The 19,392-nt window shown below is 38.1% G+C and overlaps 1 protein-coding gene across 1 annotated transcript in view; it reads right to left on the reverse strand.

Moving 5' to 3' along the window:
• The window catches only part of LOC138691387 (sperm-tail PG-rich repeat-containing protein 2-like), a 98,802-nt gene extending 80,126 nt beyond the window's left edge, over positions 1-18,676 (reverse strand). Inside the window, exons 1-2 of the mRNA XM_069813299.1 lie at positions 18,611-18,676; positions 5,242-5,419 (exon numbers count right to left, since the gene is read on the reverse strand). Coding sequence (XP_069669400.1) covers positions 5,242-5,419; positions 18,611-18,676 — 244 coding nt within the window. The remainder of the gene's footprint in view (positions 1-5,241; positions 5,420-18,610) is intronic.
• Positions 18,677-19,392: the final 716 nt, after the last annotated feature.

Here is a 19,392-nt window from a genome sequence, read left to right on the forward strand (position 1 = left end):
CAGGGCATGTAGCACGTATGGGCGAATCCAGAAATGCATATAGTGTGTTAGTTGGGAGACCGGAGGGAAAAAGACCTTTAGGGAGGCCGAGACGTAGATGGGAGGATAATATTAAAATGGATTTGAGGGAGGTGGGGTATGATGATAGAGACTGGATTAATCTTGCACAGGATAGGGACCGCTGGCGGGCTTATGTGAGGGCGGCAATGAACCTTCGGGTTCCTTAAAAGCCATTTGTAAGTAAGTAAGTAAGTATGGAGTCAAGGATTTATTTGCAACGTCCGTAGATCTGACCGTATCACACCTTCACTAAATATGCTGTCCTGGGCCCGTCTCAAAGAGCGAAGAACTATTCACTCTCCCACTTTACTCTTCAATATTCTTCAAATCTCTAACTCTAGCTACTTAGCGTCTCGTTTTCAACATTTGTCCTCATATCACGAAATAGATACTCGCTCACAACACCATATCACACTCTCTATTCCTAAACACAGAACATCCTTATACTCTTCATCTTTCACCGTCTCTGCACCTCATCTCTGGAACTCTCTACTACAACATGTCAGAGACTGTCGGACATTGTCTAGTTTCAAAAATAAATTAAAATTGCACTTTTTCAATTCAGATTCCTTTCAGTTATAAGCCCTTTTCTCTGCGATAGTTTTGTAAAAAATATAGTCTGTATATTTCTTTCCTTTCTTTCCCCTTTTTGTTCTCTTTATCAACCGATGAATTTATTATCAGAGCCTTTTTATTGTGTATTTTAATTAATATTCGTATTTCTTTCCTTTTTTATTATTATTTTATTACATTCTATTTTGTTATATTCTACCTTACGTTTCCATATTAACCATTTGTACTAAATGAGTTGTTTTTCCTATATTCCAATGTATTTTATTTTCTTTTTTCTATCATTGTATTATTTTCATGTTGTTTAATGACGATTTTATTATGCTATTATTCTTTATTTTGTAGTAGGCCTATGTTAGTATTCTGTTCTTTAACTTTTTGTTAAATTTTAGCTGCTTGTATACTTTATGACCTGGTAGAGCGTAAGAGAAGGCCCTGTGACCTTAACTCTACCAGTATAAATAAAGAATTATTATTATTAAGGAGGAGATTGTTACTTCAAGATTCCATAATAAATTAAACCCTGTTTAGATACAATATTATGTCCGTAAAGCCAATCAGAAGTTTATCGAACGACATACTACTTGTCTGCAATAAAACCTCTGCAAATCTAGAAGGCAGTATCCACAAAAAAATTGAACACACTGTATAACGATAACTTGACCATGCGAAACGAGTATCTAATGGGCTGTAGGCATACAGGCACGCATGCCCCAGATGATAGAAACAACTGTCAGATAACAAATACACATTCAGTGTGTGCTGTGAGACGAAACAAACACAAATAACCCAATGTAATTACACAAATACGGAAACAATCGACAAACAATGGCAGACTCTATCTCGTGTACAAAACAAAACTAATGCAAAAACAAAACGCCTACGAAACCACTAATGGTAACATATAGTCGTATAGCGTATCGTTGGATGTAATTAATCGCTTCAGTCCATATGCAGAGCAGTATTAGCCTAAGATAACATCATCGTTCAGACCGATTACTTCGTTAGAAATATTTTGAAGCTATCACGATATTAGCACCTAAATAAATAGTTTTCTATCTATGCTTTTGAACAGTCTTATTAAGCATTTTACTGATCTGTTGGCAGATATAAGCTACAGAGCGGTCGCTTACATAAAGTAGGTCGAATGACCGGCGCGCGACCGGCACGAAGGTAATGCAGCATGTGACAAACTATCTCCCGCAATTTCGGCAGTTCAACTCAGTCTCTCTGTAGGAGTGGTTGTGTTGACGTTATAATGCATGTTATAGTTGGTCATTTTACGATTATTTATCAACAGCTAGCGTCTGAGTGAGATGGTGATAATGCCAGCGAGACAAGTCCATTGTCCAGAGCCGAAAATTATCCAGGATTTGCTGTTAGTGGGTTGAGGGAAAAGTCCGGAAATAACTTAGACCAAGTAACTTGTTCCAACCAGAATTTGAACCCGGGCCCGCTAGTTTCACGATCACACGTGCTAACCGTTACTCTACAGCGGTGGACTATACTGTGTGTCATTCTTATGATTGTGTTACTGAAGTGTTTAGATTTAGATTGAAAGTGCTATTTTGCTGCTGTTGCTATGTAGAACGGTAACATTAGAAAATTTTCTTGCAAATCGTATTTTTACCTTTCCGCAATCACTCACTTTCAGATACGTCTGTACCATGAACATTCTTTGATCTAAAGTAAACATATGTGGTGTCATGCGAGTAATCTAATCTAAGCACTTCACTAACACAATTAGAAGAATGACACAACCACGCCAAAATCTAAACACTTCACTAACACAATTACAAGATTAACACGCATTTAACGTCAACACAACCTCTCCTACAGAGAGAAAGAACTGAATTACCGAGCGTGGGAGACACGGTTTGCAGCGGGTTGCATTGCATTCGAGCCGGTCGCGCGCCACCCAGTCGACCTACATTGTTATATCTGTATCTGTGTGCAGGCATCGACAGATAGACGGACGGATGGACAGATAGACATAGACTGGCAACAGGCAGTCAGAAAAGACAAGCACTATATGTGTAGGCCTATATGTAGACTATATACAGGCTTAGTTAAAAGTCCCGCACCACCTAAATAACCATGTGGTTCTGTGACATGAAACATGGTGTGTGGGGATAACCATATACTAAGAACCCAAAAATGGTATTACCGAGTTTTTTTCTACTATCGGTTTAACCGGAAGTAGGCTAACTCCAACTCTCTTATTTTAAATAGAACACCCAATATATATATTTTAATAATGCTCATTAAGAATTTTTCAAAAAGTACTCACACTTGATACTTCTATACAAATTCAGAACTATACGTATTGTATTCTTCACCTGACATAATTTATTACGGACATTAAATCCAGACGTTTGAGATGGGCAGGGAATGTAGCACGTATGGGTGAATACAGAAATGCATATATAGAGAGTTAGTTGGAAAACCTGAAGGAAAAAGATCTTTGGGGAGGCCGAGACGTAGATTTTTTTAGTTGGTTATTTAACGACACTGTATCAACTACTAGGTTATTTAGCGCCGATGAGATTGGTGATAGCGAGATGGTATTTGGCAAGATGAGGACGAGGATTCGCCACAGATTACCTTGCATTCACATTACGATTGGGGAAAACCTCGGAAAAAACCCAACCAGGTAATCAGCCCAAGCGGGGATCGAACCCGCGCCCGAACGCAACTTCAGACCTGGCAGGCAAGCGTCTTAACCGACTGAGCCACACCGGTGGCCCGAGATGGGAGAATAATATTAAAATGGATTTGAGGGAGGTGGGATATGATGGTAGAGACTGGATTAATTTGCTGTGGATAGGGACCGTTGGCGAGTTTATGTGAGGGAGGCAATGAACCTCTGGGTTCTCTAAAAGCCATAAGTAAGTAAATGTTTGTTTTTTTTTCTACATTTCCTGATCTATTTCTCCTCCATTTCTCTATTTATTCTTTCCTTATTTGTTGTTTGCTTCCTTTTTTGCATTCCTTCGTTGTTATATTTATTTTCTCTTCATTTTTGCTTTCTTTCTACATTTCTTGATATCTTTCTCCTCTTTTACTGTTTCATTTTTTCTTTCTTTCTACAAATCTCGATTTCTTAATTTCTTCTTTGTTTTTACATTGTTATTTCTCTCCATTTCCTATTTTCTTTATTTATGGGGTAGTTTGAAAGACAAAGTTTTTCGCATAAATCCGTACACATTACAGGAAATCTAGGCTAATATTTAGCGTCAAATAAGAAGAATTTCAGTTGATGAACTTGGACACCATATTCTCGCAAGCTCAAGCTTTTAGCCTTTACGAGGAGAAGGACGACACTTTCAACATCTACTGTAAAGTAGGTTTCATAATACATTTCTGCTTCCGCTGTTGTAGGTACCATTTCATCGGCTGATGTTCGACCTATTACCTGGAAGACAGATCCCGTGATACGGCAGCCATATAGGGACCCTGTTTTAGGTAATCCCGAGAAGAGTTGAAGTTTCGTAGGAAATTAAAGTACAGAATCTGAAAGTAATTCTTTGGAATGGAGCCTGATTAAAGCAAGTTAGAATTGGGCAGTGGCGATGCTCTTAAGTGGCTTTTGAGGCTTAGCCTTCCCAAAAAATTTGAGTTACCTATATCTACTAACAGTGTTAAGTTTGTAATAACGATGTATCGTAACACTTGGTTTCACTCCGATCCTTCTTCCATATATTAATTTCACTGTTGGTAGTCATTCCATTGAGAGAGGCTTTTGGCAAAAGCCTCATAGCGACGCACGACGGCCTTGCTCACAGGCAGAGGCACTCGCAAGCTTGAGGTGAGGCCGGGGAGAAGGGGGTATCGATTCACTACGACTCAGAGTAGCAGGACGCGAGGCTAGTCTCAACTGCGATGTAATACGCTACGCTATGTTCGCCTTTTGTGGATGTACTGCATTGTTGAGTGTTACTTCAACGAAAAGTGCATAATTATGTGTGTGTTTTCTACATACTAATTTTGTGTAAAATGGCTCATAATGAGAGAACATTGAGGTTATTTTTTTGTAGAATTAAAAGAGAAACCGTTTTCAAGTTGGGCGTATGAAAAATAAAAAAAGAGCTTACAAAGATGGTACATATTAAAATAGCGGATGGAAGAAGAAAAAATAAACAGTTTCAGTTTTCATGTTATAAGAAATATCCTTGGCTAACAGAGTGCTCTGAGAGAATTAAGTTATATTGTTATACCTGGGGATGAAAATGAGTGGTCATCATCTTCTTGTGGGGTCTGTGTCACAAAAAAATTGATAGAAAACCCGATAAACATCTGATCTATAAAAAGATATAGCCTAAATGGTATGCAGATTTTTTCATGCTACCCAGTATTTACACCTTGCTTCGCCACTAGTATTGGACATTTTCAAACCTCTAGAGTAGCTACGAGATTCATTCAGCGCCCTATCAATCATTTCCGAAGATACAGGCAGTCAAATATAGTCTCAAAATACAAACATCGTAAATCGTATCATGGATTTCTGGAATACGGAATCTGCTCGGATGGAATCTTTCTGCTCTCGATCAGTTCTACACAATGCAGCTGTAATAAGAAAGTGTAGAATTTGTATAATGACGGTACACGAACCTGGGTTATCCGGATCGGTGTTTCGGTTCACTTCGTCCGGCACTTTTCCAAAACGTTTTGTTACCCCGAAAAATGGCGGTTTGGCCTTCTTTTCGGTGAGCGCTGCGTGGTGGCTGTGAGCGTCGCGCATGTAGTGGAAGGCCTCGACTGTCTCGTACGAGCCAACACCTGGGGCGACCTGCAACAATCACCCTGCTGAAAACTATGTCTTCCTTTAGACATGCAGTTCTATTCACAGGCGGGTGTCAATCTTGCAATCAACGTAATATCGTGGAAATGAAAGGATGAATTCGGAAAACGTAAAAAACGTAAAACGCTTTTGAATATAATCAGTTTTTTGTGTCTCCTGAAAAATTTCCTCAAACGGACTGCGTAGTTTCTACAATTCAATTATTGTCCTTTGTTATGAAATATCATTCCTTTGGTACAAATTGTCTTATTTAACATTAAATTATAATTGTTTAACTGTTTGAATTACATATACAGTAACTATAATCCCTTCGCTCTAATTTCCGGCAGCCAATTACGTTGCAGATCGGCTACATTTAAACGTGTGCGTCTTGTGATTCGCTGATGAAGACTTTATCTATTTCCTAAGGCTGGATAAATACTTAATATAATCGTCCGCAATTTTGGTTCTTTCGTTGGCGTTCGCAGAAAGCACAAGAGGACATTATTTGCCGCTCAATTATTTGCTCAATTACAGTGCGTTTGATTTATTATCATAGGAGCTACGACATGATAATGTTTAACGGTGTGGCAAATAGATCCCTCGTCCGGTAGCTCGGCAACGAAAGAACAAAAATGGCGAACGATACTACCTATCTAGACTTTATAGAGCCTTGACTTCCTAAGACGTAAGCAAAGAGGAGGAGTCCCGCCGGGATTAACAGCGTCGCAACTATAAACACATATACATTTTGCGGTTACTATTACTATTATTATTATTATTATTATTATTATTATTATTATTATTATTTTTGTTGTTGTTTTTAGTGTTGCTGTTACGAGTATTTATATTCTCCATTTATTTTTATACTGGTTGAGTGGAAGAGAAGGCCTTATAGTCTTAACTCTGCCACTAAAAATAAATAAATTAAATTAATGAACAAGTACGAGTAATTAAATTCTAGGAAACATCGTCGTAGTATATCAGTCTTTATCATTAAAACACTCCGTAAACAGTCTATGAGGTCTTGTTTTGAATCATGAATAGGACGTCAACTTCAGCACAAACAAGATGCTGTGGCACACGTCAAATATGACGTCGTCAATACAGTCTATGAAAAGCTAATCTTATTTCCGTATGGCGTACGCCCTGGAAGAAAAGACAGTCCCTACTTATAATTATTCCCGAAGATTAGTGACGTCAGGAATAAAAAAAAAAAGACGATTGTCAGTGGATCATCATATGATACGATGCAAACTGTCGCAATTGAACTCGGATGTCTAAAGAAATATTTCGGAGAGGTGCAAACCTGGCTTTCAGGTAAAGCTCCCTGTGAGGCAGGTTTGAATAATTTGAAGGGAGAAATTGTTCCGGGGCCAGGTATCGCTCCCGGGATCCTTCGCTTAGCGCACGAATGCTCTACCGACTGAGCTACCCAGGGACTACACCCGAGACCGCGTAGCGAAGCGTCCCGGGATCGATACCCGGTCCCAGAACAATTTTTCCCTTGAAATTATTCATTTCGGCGAGGTATTCGCAGAAATGTTTGGTTCGTTGTCTATTGACATCATAATCAGTCATCAACATGTTTTCAGTTACATTTTTATCTATAGTAGTAGGAGTGGTCGTGGTGGTGGTGATGGTGATGGTGGTCGTCGTAGTAGTAGTAGTAGTAGTAGTAGTAGTAGTAGTAGTAGTAGCAGTAGTAGTAGCAGCAGTAGTAGCAGTAGTAGTAGTAGTAGTAGTAGTAGTAGTAGTAGTAGCAGTAGTAGTAGCAGCAGTAGTAGCAGTAGTAGTAGTAGTAGTAGTAGTAGTAGTAGTAGTAGTAGTAGTAGTAGTAGTAGTAGTAGGCATAATAATAATAATAATAATAATAATAATAATAATAATAATAATAATAATAATTACAACTTGCAAATGGCTTTTAAAGAACCCGGAGGTCCATTGCCGCCCTCACATAAGCCCGCCATCGGTCTCTATCCTGAGCAAGATTAATCCAGTCTCTATCATCATATCCCACCTCTCCTACGTGCAACATGCCCTACCCATTTCAAATGTCTGGATTTAATGTTTCTAATAATGTCAGGTGAAGAGTACAATGCATGCAGTTCTGCGTTCTGTAACTTTCTCCATTCTCCTGTAACTTCATCCCTTTCAGCCCCAAATATTTTCCTAAAAACCTTACTCTCAAACACCCTTAATCTCTGTTCCTCTCTCAAAATGAGAGTCCAATTTTCACAACCATATAGAACAACCGGTAATATAAATGTTTTATAAATTCTAACTTTCAGATTTTTATAATAATAATAATAATAATAATAATAATAATAATAATAATAATAATAATAATAGGAAAGTTATCTCCATCACAGGAGGCCTACAGGATTACGGAGTGTTAAGGCTTCCGTCTTTAGAGATGATGATGATGATGATGATGATGATGATGATGATGATGACGACGATTTTATTCCATTTAATGCCTTTAGTTTTGATATTACGCCAAGTTTATGTTTCGCACACAATTCGGGTCTCTGTTTACGACCCTGTCATTTCAAACACTGCATTTGTGGGCAGGACGTCGACGTCATTACCCACGTATTTATAAACGCGAGCACATTAATAAGCGAAACGAACGAGCCCGTCAATGGCGCAGATATTCGTTTCTTTTGAACGCCGGTAATGTTGACTTATAACCCGCAGGATCATGCGTTAGTGTCAAAACGGGTCCCCAGTCCAGATTCATTAGGGAGACGCCAGGTGCGTTCGGCAAGTATAATACGTGGTGACGGCCATATCAGAAACAGACTGTTTTAACCCTTTTAACTGTGGGAGTGCACACAAACAGAAAGGGTTGGACGTCCTGTCAGATCCACTACCCTCAGCTACGTGTACAAACACACACAGATGTTCTTCTGTTTGTCTTGGGACTACAGACTCGGTTGTGATCCAAAGTATATTTCTCTTTACGCGGTACAATGTTACTTAATAACTGTTCATGTCTAAAAATTATTTATTTATTTTATTCAGTTTAAAACGTAATATATTATGTTGTATCGTTAGACGAACAGCTAGATTTTCTGCTTCTAAACAATTCGCCTGAATTGACATTCCAGTAAGAGGTAAGTTACTATAGCCTCCTGTGTCCTCATAGTATAGTACAGGGACATCATTTTATTTTTACTTCAATTTTTATTGTACCTGAGTTTTTTAATGTACTTCACTCCCACCCCTTCTACTAACGAAGTTCAACCGTCTTCCACGCAGATCTAAGACCGCATATACAGTCATAGTAGCCACAGTACGTTCCAAAAATATGTTCGCGTTTTCCAGTGACGAAAGAGCTTTCAATATTGAATTATTTTCGCACAGATACTGTCATCCATTTGCCTACGTCGTATCTCGGTTAACCCCATCAGCTTTTATTCGCCAGCTAGTGGTTGGGCTGTCTTAGCTCTTTCCTGAGAACATTAATTTCTGTTAGAAATTGGACGTATACATAATATTATACCCATACAATTGTTTAAAATAACTTAAATAAAAGGACTTCGTTAAGTAATTAACTGTCACGTGATTTCCCTCCTTTCTACGACCTTATGACATAACCACTTGGACGGACAGTAGATAGTATGTCTGAATTATTTTCTCTTTTCGGATCGGGCAGAAGTGAAGATTGAATTTACAGTACGTAAGGTACTCTTTTACAGAGTAGGTACAGAATTGTTTCAACATGAGTTACTAGTACGAGGAACGAACTGGTAATTGGGATTAGGTACAATAGTCTATAGTGCGATAATATGCACATTAGAACTGAACCCTGTATCGAAATGAACGGCCACCATATAAAAAAGTGTGTTTAAATATCCGTATGATTATTTTTCAATTTAACTTCATTCTCTATATTGTACGCTAATGTGCTGTAGACAGTATAATATACACTGCATAATGAATACGTCCACATGGACAGCTCAGTTCGTGAGTAAAAACACTCATTGTTAATACTGTACTGTATTTTGATTAAACAAAAACCTAATGAAAATTATTAAACGCAAAAGCGCAATATTTCCTAGTTTACGTAAATGGATGAACTACTTTTCTTCCCTCCTATACATAGTAGAGTGATTCGTTTGTATATTAGCCTACGCCAGTATCATCGAACTCCAGTTGTGGAAGGGAATAGCAAACGGCGTTGATCCAGAGGTATAGGCAAGCTAATATTAAAAATGTTAGTAAAAATAAAATGATGTCCCTGTATATTATATAATACTTCGTACATCAGCCGTGGCGAAAATGTGACTCGCAAGCACATTGTAGCTCGCATTGATAGCTATGCATTTCTCTTGCTTCCTGCCTCCCCCAACCCCCACCCTCTCACTCACTGGAGTCAAACTCCGTTCCGTTTGTATTTGTCTCTAACCTGCAAGTGGCGTATCGTCGCAATGTCTCTCCCAAAACCATGTACCTCTACAAAAACGAAAGTTTCAAGTAGGATGGGAGGACGCATTTTTTTGCTGCCAATATGATGAGATTATTAAATGTATGATTTGTTCACAAGTATTACTAGGAAAACGATTGTATAACATAAAACGGCATTATACTACATGTCACTCATGAAATATTAAAATGTTAAGTGTTGTTGTTATTATTATTATTATTATTATTATTATTATTATTATTATTATTATTATCTCTGTACGTTGATCCTTTTTAAGCAGATGTACGAATAATACGGTTAGCTCACAGATTTACAATGTGATGTTAAACGAAAGCTAGATGTAAGGACTTGACAAATGTTGAACTTTTCAAATCTTTGTCAAAAAATAAATCTTCAAAGCTTCGTTCTTATTTCGCTTGCTCTGTCGAAGCCATGTTAGCTACAATTTACGTTTGTGAAAAATTATTTCCAACAATGAAAGTAGTAAAAACCAAATTTAGGTCACGACTGACAGACAAATGTCTTCGTGATCAACTACGACTGGCAGTAAGTGACATAATGCCTGATTTTGAAACTCTATCGCAGAGACATTCTGAAGACAGTTAATTTTAGGTTGTGATAATGTGTCCTATGTTTTCTTATTCATTTCTTTCTTCGTTACACGTACTGAACACTAGTTTGTAACCTTATATTGTATAAAATTATATTTGAGTGCTTGATATAAGGAAAGTGAAAATCCGTTAATAAGTCAGACAGTTGCTTCACTTCCCCTTCGGGTGTCCTCCTCCCTCCATAGGTGCTATGCACGTTGCAGGTTACACAGTGGCTCGGCGCACGATCACATTTTCGCCACGGCTGTCATACATGATTATCAGTGAACGAAACATGTTGCCCTGAAACAGGTTTGCTGTTTACTAGCACGTGAGTAGTCATGGTCAGCGGTGGAGAGGGACAGACAGAGAACACAGATTTCCACATAATGCTATGAAGCGTGGAATGAATATAGTAATTTCTAAAAATGTAGTGGAGACGGTAGGCAAATTAATTAACCATTTCAGTTTGGACTTAAAGACTGAAATATAAGAATTATTTAAGCATGTCAGTAAACTATTGATTCAGAAAATTTAAAACTACGAGTTACATGATTCATATTTTTTGTTTATAAATTTAAATGATTCATTCAACCCAGCAAATATTGTACAGATAAATGTTAATAATGTTAATGCACTCACAGAGAGGGTTAAAACAATGAGTTACTTCGAGGATATATAAAGTACTGATTGCAGCGTAGCATTTGTTACTTTGAAAGAAATAGTTTTGAAACTATCAGCCAACATTTTCAATGTTAAAGTTGACATGATTGAGGCATTACAAACTCCCATGTTAAATTACCTGAATTTACACCTGCTGTGTTGAAATGTGTCTGGATTTCTTGTGCATCTGTTGAATAAATTGATGTATGAAACCTTTTCATCATTATTTTGACGCCTAATGCGTAATATAGAGTTATTGTTTCATTTAAAAAACTCTTTCCAATGTATACGAAATTATTGCAATTATCTTACAACTAATTAACGATAAAACGCGAAATATAATATTTCAGCACTGTTATTTTTCGAAAATAAACTGAATTCTGTGGTCTCTAGCCCATGATGTAAGCCTAAGTTACTCGTCGCAGTTCATAAGCTTCGTAAAATAACCAATTAAAAAAGGTTACTCGTCGACTGCAACACAAAGAAAGTAAATAGAGAACAACTAAGGCACAGTCTGATGAAAGATGAGTGGAACGGAGAAAAATTCTCTCCGGCACTGGATTTTGAAACTGGGATTTCAGCTCTACGTGCTGATAGTCTATCCACTAAGCCACACCGGATTCCCATCTCGATGTCGGATCGAATCCTCTCAGTTTAAGTTTCACCTCTTGGGTTTCCTCTAGTAGCCTATCCACATGCACTGCGTCATAGATGTATGACAGTGGCACAGTGTCCACACATGTGCAGAGGTGCACTCGTTATGAGTGACTAAGTGGCCGGGATCCGACGGAATAAGCGCTGTCTTAGATCACTAAGTGATTATTCGCATATCATATATTATTATGATGTACTGAAGTATATATGATATTTTCGTGCAGATATTCTGCGTCATCATATGGTGAAAGATGAGTGTGAATACGGTCCCACTGTCATACGTCTATGACGTAGTGCAGAGGGTAGGCCACTAGAGGGAACCCAAGAGGTGGAACTTAAACTGAGAGGATTCGATCCGTCACCGGGATGGGAGTCCGGTGTGGCTTAGTGGATAGACCATCAGCACGTAGAGCTGAAAACCCGGGTTCAAATCCCGGTGCCGGAAAGAATTTTTCTCTGTTCCACTCATTTTTCATCATATGATGACGCAGAATATCTGCACGGAAATATCATATGTATTTAGGTACATCTTAATAATATAATAATATAAGGCACAGTAGTTCAACGGGGCACGACCCACCCCTTCTGTTGTACAGTAAGGTCCGAAAGTCTTGCCACCCCCCCCCCCTTGTTTGTATGTTGATGTGCATCCATTTTGAACATGTCATAGCAGATGTGTGACAATGGTTGATACTTTACGTTCCAGCTTGTTTAGTGATGCAGAACATCAGTATGGGCACCATCATTGTTGCGGCACAAAATAATGCGGCGCCATGTCCTGTGTGAAATTTTTCGCAGCAGCAAAGGCGGTGTGATTTCCCTTTGGGGAATAATTAAGCAGCATGTCTTGAAACATCGATACCAGACACTTCAAGATTTGAAGCAAGCTGTTAGGGAGGCAGAAATGAAAAGGAATATCAAAATTTTATTTCAAATCCCAAACATCCCTACAATCCCACCACTGCTCACAGGAACAATCATGAACAGCGTAAACGTTTCAAGGAATTGAGCAAAATTCGATGAATCCATCGCAGGGTGCGAATTAACGGGGGTCATGGGGGGATTCCCCCCCTGTTGGAAAGTTATCCCCCTCTCATACTTTCACATTAACATCCCTGTCAAGGATAACTTCTATTGTCCACACTTGTGGAGTAACAGCTAGCACGTCTGGCCGCGAAACCAAGTAGCCCGTGTTCGATTCCCGGTCGGGGCAAGTTACCTCGAGGTTTTTTCCGGGGTTTTCCCTCAACCCAATATGAGCAAATGCTGGGTAACTTTCGGTGCTGGACCCCGGACTCATTTCACCGGCATTATCACCTTCATCTCATTCAGACGCTAAATAACCTAAGATGTTGATAAAGCGTCGTAAAATAACCTAGTAAAATAAAAAAAAATAACTTCTATTCCCTCTCACAAAATAGAATTGTTTTAATACGAGTATACTTTATAAAGTATAAAGTAAACAAAGAAAATATTATTGATGTGTTATCATCACCGGCAAGCTGACAACAATCAGTAACTTAGGAATTACACATCTTATCTTAAACCTGCTCATGGAACCTATAATTATGTTGATCAAGATGCAAGGGAAGCAACTCAGTGCGACCAAGCGTTGAGCCGTATCGAATGAGAATAATAATTTTATGTATGGTATTCTCCATCTAGGATTCTATCCCCCCTCATCAGAAATCTTAATTCGCACCCTCATCCGTCGTCACTTTTGATGTTACTAAAACTAACTACGTTACATAAGCGAATAATTAATAGACAAGGTGTATCTCATAAGATGCAATTTGTTGTGCCCGAATTTCAACTGTTGTAAAGCCTCAAGAAAGTTCCTCTATCGAAATTAGAATTTGCCATGGCTGAAATATTAAACGACTCTTTTCTATGTAGAACAGTAGAATTGTTACTCAAATCTGAATTTTATATCCCCGTTCCTTCATTAGGACGCGAAGGTACAGCCTTTGGGCTGCGGTGAACAAGGATGAGGCTCTGACCAAAGAACCCGCGTACAACTGGGATTTCATAATTGAATTCTGCTCACAAAGCAACCACGCTCAGATTCAAAGCCTTCAACTGCGGCTCCGTGTCCAGTTAATAACAATCAAGTGGTCAGGTCCTTAAACTTTCCCTTTCAGGTTTTATGCGAGAAGACAAGACTCCATACAAAAGAGATAAATGAACTGTATTCTAACACTGTCCCCCTGGAGCACACAATGCGAGATTTTCAACGAAACACGCCCACGAGATCTGTTTCTGTGGATGTCTGTGCAATTGTAAAGTCGTTGAATGAAATTCTGAGTAACATTAGCTCCGAGGCCAGTTTTTGCCAACCACGATTGAAAAAAGTTGACAAACAACAAAATTTTATATGGTGAAGGATGAGTGGAACAGAGAAAAATTCTCTCTGGCACCGGGATTTGAACCCGGGTTTTCAGCTCTACGTGCTGACGCTCTATCCACTAAGCTACATCGGATTCCCATCCCGATGTCGGATTGAATCCTCTCAGTTTAAGTTCCACCTCTTAGGTTCCCTCTAGTGGCCTACCCTCATGCACTGCGTCATAGATGTATGACAGTGGCACAATGTTCACACATGTGCAAAGGTGCACTCGTTATGAGTGACTAAGTGGCCGGGATCCGACGGAATAAGCGAAGTCTTAAATCACTAAGTGATTTTTTTTTCGCATATCATTATATTATTACGATGTACCGAAGTACATACGATATTTCCGTGCATAAATTCTGCGTCATCATATGGTGAAGGATGAGTGGAACAGAAAAAATTATCTTCGGCAGCGGGATTTGTACCCAGGTTTTCAGCTCTACGTGCTGACGCTCTATCCACTAAGCCACACCGGATTCCCATCCCGATGTCGGATTGAATCCTCTCAGTTTAAGTTCTACCTCTTGGGTTCCCTCTAGTGGCCTACCCTCACGCACTGCGTCATAGATGTATGACAGTGGCACAATGTCCACACATGTGCAGAGGTGCGCTCGTTGTGAGTGACTATTTGGACATTGTGACACTGTCATACATGACGCAGTGCATGAGGGTAGGCCATTAGAGGGAACCCAAAAGGTGGAATTTAAACTGAGAGAATTCAATATGACATCGGGATGGAAATCCGGTGTGGCTTAGTGGATAGAGCGTCAGCACTTAGAGCTGAAAACCTGGGTTCGAATTCCTGTGCCGGAGAGAATTTTTCTCTGTTCTACTCATCCTTTATCATATGATGACGCAAAATTTCTCCACGGAAATATCATATGTACTTCTGTACATCGTAATAATATATCAAAATTTCAGCTTCTGTTCATAATATCAACGTTCTCAATCTCTGAAATCCGTCTATTTTCAACGCGTAACGTTTAAATGGGCATCTATTCGAGAAAAATATCCGTTGCATCCCCCTCCTGTATGTGGTACCTAAGAGGTTACATCGATTTTTGGCTTTTTTCCTTCAAAATTTTCTAGAACTCCTCCAGTGGAGCAGCGTAACCCAGAGTGAGACAAGTGGCCTACAAGTTTGGAGCTCACATATTCAGTTTCTCTCAGTCCGAACTCCCTTCGCAAGGACGCGTTTTTGAGTACCTTTTAAATTTCTCCTCCCATTTCCCCTCTCTTTCAATTCAATTAAATTTGATTCTGTAGAACTCTACAAGTAACTTGCTTCTTAGCGGAAGTGCGCTGATGCAACGCATGTATCGGCGGTGAGCCGATGCATCATCCCACAACACATCATTGTTTAAAAATAAATTAAGTTTTAATATTATCTTATAATATCATATTCAAAGTTTTACTGTTGGTTTGAGCAGGAAAATGCTACATTCATTTTCTGGCAATGGTTAAGATATTCATTATAATTTCAAGTTCTTTGTATTTGGTTATTACGCCAAGAAAATCTAATCAAGCGGTACCTGCGATTATTTGAAAATTATACAACCACTAACCAGTTAAAAGTTCCACACAATTATAGGGATTCTACAAATTCCATGCCATCTTTTTCTTTAACTTGAAAAATCTATGCCCGACTGTCAAATCGGTAAGACATTTCGGAAGTTTCAACATCTGACAACACTTGCTTAGCATCAGATCAAACTCTTGTGTTGATACGATGTTTCACTGGTTCCCTAAATGTGGGTCGCAAGTCTCTAGGTCGCCTTATCAATATTTATTTATTTATTCATTTATTTTATTCATTTATTTATTCATTTATTTATTTATTTATTTTTTATTTATTTATTTACTTATTTTTTATTTATTTATTTTTATTTATTTACTTATTTATTTATTTTTATTTACTTATTCACTTATTTATTTATTTAATTAATTAATTTATTTATTTACTTATTTATTTTTAATCTTGCTCAGGATAGGGACCGATGGCTGGCTTATGTGAGGACGGCAATGAATCTCCGGGTTTTCTAAAAACCATTTGTAAGTTAGTGAGTGTTGGAATGAATAAGCGTGAATTAATTTTGGTTCTGTTAGAAAAAATTTTACTTTTTCGTCATTACTTAATGCAGAAATCAAAGATGACGAGTATTTAAAATGTAATATTCGACACATTGGTGACCTAAGAAGTCACCACAATGCAATTTGAGAAAGCCCCGAAAATAAGGACGAAAAGTAGTGCCGGTTAAAATGTTAACATGTAAGGAAAATATCTGTGAATTTCTACGCAAAATTATTTCGCATGAATTAATGCAGTGGTTCCCAACATTTTTTGACTGACGATACACTTTACTGAACGCCCACGATATCGCGACACACTTATTTAATTTTATTAATAGTAATAATAATAATAATAATAATAATATAATAATAATAATAATAATAATAATAACTAGTAGGCCTATATTTCTTCTGGAGAAAAAGATGATGGAACTGTGTGTAGAATATTTTATAGCGGACGGGGAGATAATTATTGTTCACTGCACTGGAATTTTGTCGTTTTTAACCTCCTTTTCATCCAACTAAGACTTTCAAGGTCTAAGCTGAATTCAAAGAAAAATTATATTATAAACATTGTTATTCGCACATATTTCTGTTCCATGATGAAAAATGCAACAAAAGGTGCCGGAACGCCGATCCAGCGTGTTCCGTCAGAAAAAAACATTGATAACAATTTCTATGTTGTGTTCGATGTTAACACGCAATCGGAAAAATTGTAAAAGAACAAGCAGCAACTTGAGTGGCATTAGAAAAAAAACAAAGATATGAGCCGTTCAGAGCAGAAGTGGTGTAAGTCAAAAATGGGTAATGAGGGTTAAAGTAAACATTCTGAAAATATAGCGCAAAGTAGCAATTAATATTCAATTTATTTAAACTAATAGTAGTCAGTGGACAGCAAGGAGTCTTATTAATTGCTGCTTTGCGCTGTATTTTACAGAATTTTTATTTTAAACCTCATTACCCAATTTTGACTAACACCATTTTTGTTCTGAACGGCTCATATGTGTAAAAAAAAATCCAAACCTATCTATGCTGGATGTCCGATAAAAGATGTCCGATAAAAGATGTCCGATCAAAGATTATCGTTTTTGAAAACCCGCCTATTTAAATTAATGTGAAGTCTGCGGTTGGTGGGTTGCACAGAGTTTCTCTATACGTTGCCTTATGGTTGAAGAGCTGAACTGAGCATTGTTGCAGGTATTCACGTTACATTGGTGAAGTCTGTCCCAAAATAAAATGTATTATCGCCACGGCCTCATAGTTAACATGTCGACAATAACGTGCGGTGTGCTTTTAAAACATAATTTTGCCGACCGATTGTTGCTCTGTAGGTTTCACTCTAAGCGTCACGTTGTCACGTCTACTATTTTTATACCTCGATAAGAATAAGCACTAGTTTGTTATATTGTTAAATGGCTATTATTATTATTATTATTATTATTATTATTATTATTATTATTATTATTATTTCATATACGAGTACGCAGACATTCTTAACTCTTAATAATAACTCCTCAATAATAATTTTAATTACATACCTTAATATTCGTCCTCAGCACAAGACATTGCAACCTCGGTTTTAGTCCACGTGGATTAGACAAGTAGGTGTCATTTAATAATGGAAGCAGCTTATTGGTTGCAATATTGAAATTGAGGCGAGTGATTGGAGCGGCGACACAAGAAATTGAAAACAATAATACAATTAAATTTCAAAGACCTGCCGAATGTTATGCACGAGGCCGCTCAAAGACCTGCCGAATGTTAATCATGAGAGCGCGGCGATAATACCATATCAAAGATTTCGTTGCAAATAAAAAATTCGTTGTAAAGAGACTTTCTGGATGGCATACAATTTATTTTTAAAATCCATAATTTCGCGACACACTCCATGGGGCTGCGCGACACACCGGTTGGGAACCACTGTAATGCATAAAACCCTAGATCATATATGTAACAGATATGTCTGGCTTATAGGCTTTGAGGTTAACAGCTTTTGTCAGGTTTACTACGCTGCCATCTAGTTGTTACATAAGGAGTCACGTCATAATTCCCATTTGAGTTGCATTAGCGACTGTGCTGCCATCTCGTGTTCGTTTACGGCGGAAGGGTGGCGATCTTGGCGGTTGTTCTCTTCAAAGTGCTGCCGATTTTAACGTAGCGAGGAGTTATCTGTTACATATATGATCTAGGATAAAACTAGCTCGCTAATCTTCGCGAAATGGACCGGACTAGCATTGCCTGCCAGCTGTGTTAAGAGTATTGACATGTTGAATAACTTGGAGAAGTGTTTTGAATAAGTATGTACTCATATTGGACACTAGGACAAGGCATAAATAAAACAAGGAAATACATTTCAGTCAGCAATGTTTCGAGAAAAGACTCATCCTACTGAAGTCACCTGCCGTTCCTTTGTGCTCGCAATCTCCATTCTTCACCCTCTCCGGTTTGATCAATATGGCACTCGTCATGCTGGTTATAGTTTGTTTAGTAGGAGGGCTATCTTTCATTACGTCACGGTTAATGGTGATTGGCTTTTGTTTTCATATTGAAAAGAAAACATCATGGCCACATGGCACACATGTCATGTTCTGACAATAGATTTAGAATGAAGAGCAACAAGACGATATGAATAATTACCCTTGTAGATGGTGCACTGATTGAGGGAGGAAGAACCCCCTTTCGTGATACTGTTATCAGATAGAGTTGTTCAGCGTTAACAAAACCTGAGGGGAAAAATAACTAGGATACTGCCTAACAATGTCAAGAACATAAGCTGAATATCATATTATTCAGTTCAATTCGGCCAGATTTATTTTTTCCGGCATGAATTATATTACCTACTTTAAAAAAAAATCCCAGAGCGAAAATGTTATGTCTTAAGCAAGTCGTCATCATTTGTATTTGGGTATTATCTTGCCACAGTGAGTACATGTTATATTTTGGTTTTCTTTCTTTTTTTGTTTGTTTTATTTTGTTTTATAGTTTTAATTTGTACTCACTAGCTAGCTAGCTAGCTAGTTAAATAAATAAAAAATAAAATAAAATGTGAACAAGTCTATAGTCTGGATCTTCTTGCTTTATACGCTAAGAGTGAAACATACACTTTTTCCTCCTATTACATATGCTAGGCCCACCTTGTGGAGAAGCGGTTAGCATGCCTGACCGTGAAACGAGCGGGCCCGGG

Source organism: Periplaneta americana, chromosome 16 (genome assembly GCF_040183065.1).
Source record: "Periplaneta americana isolate PAMFEO1 chromosome 16, P.americana_PAMFEO1_priV1, whole genome shotgun sequence".
In the NCBI taxonomy this organism is placed as follows: Eukaryota; Metazoa; Arthropoda; class Insecta; order Blattodea; family Blattidae; genus Periplaneta; species Periplaneta americana.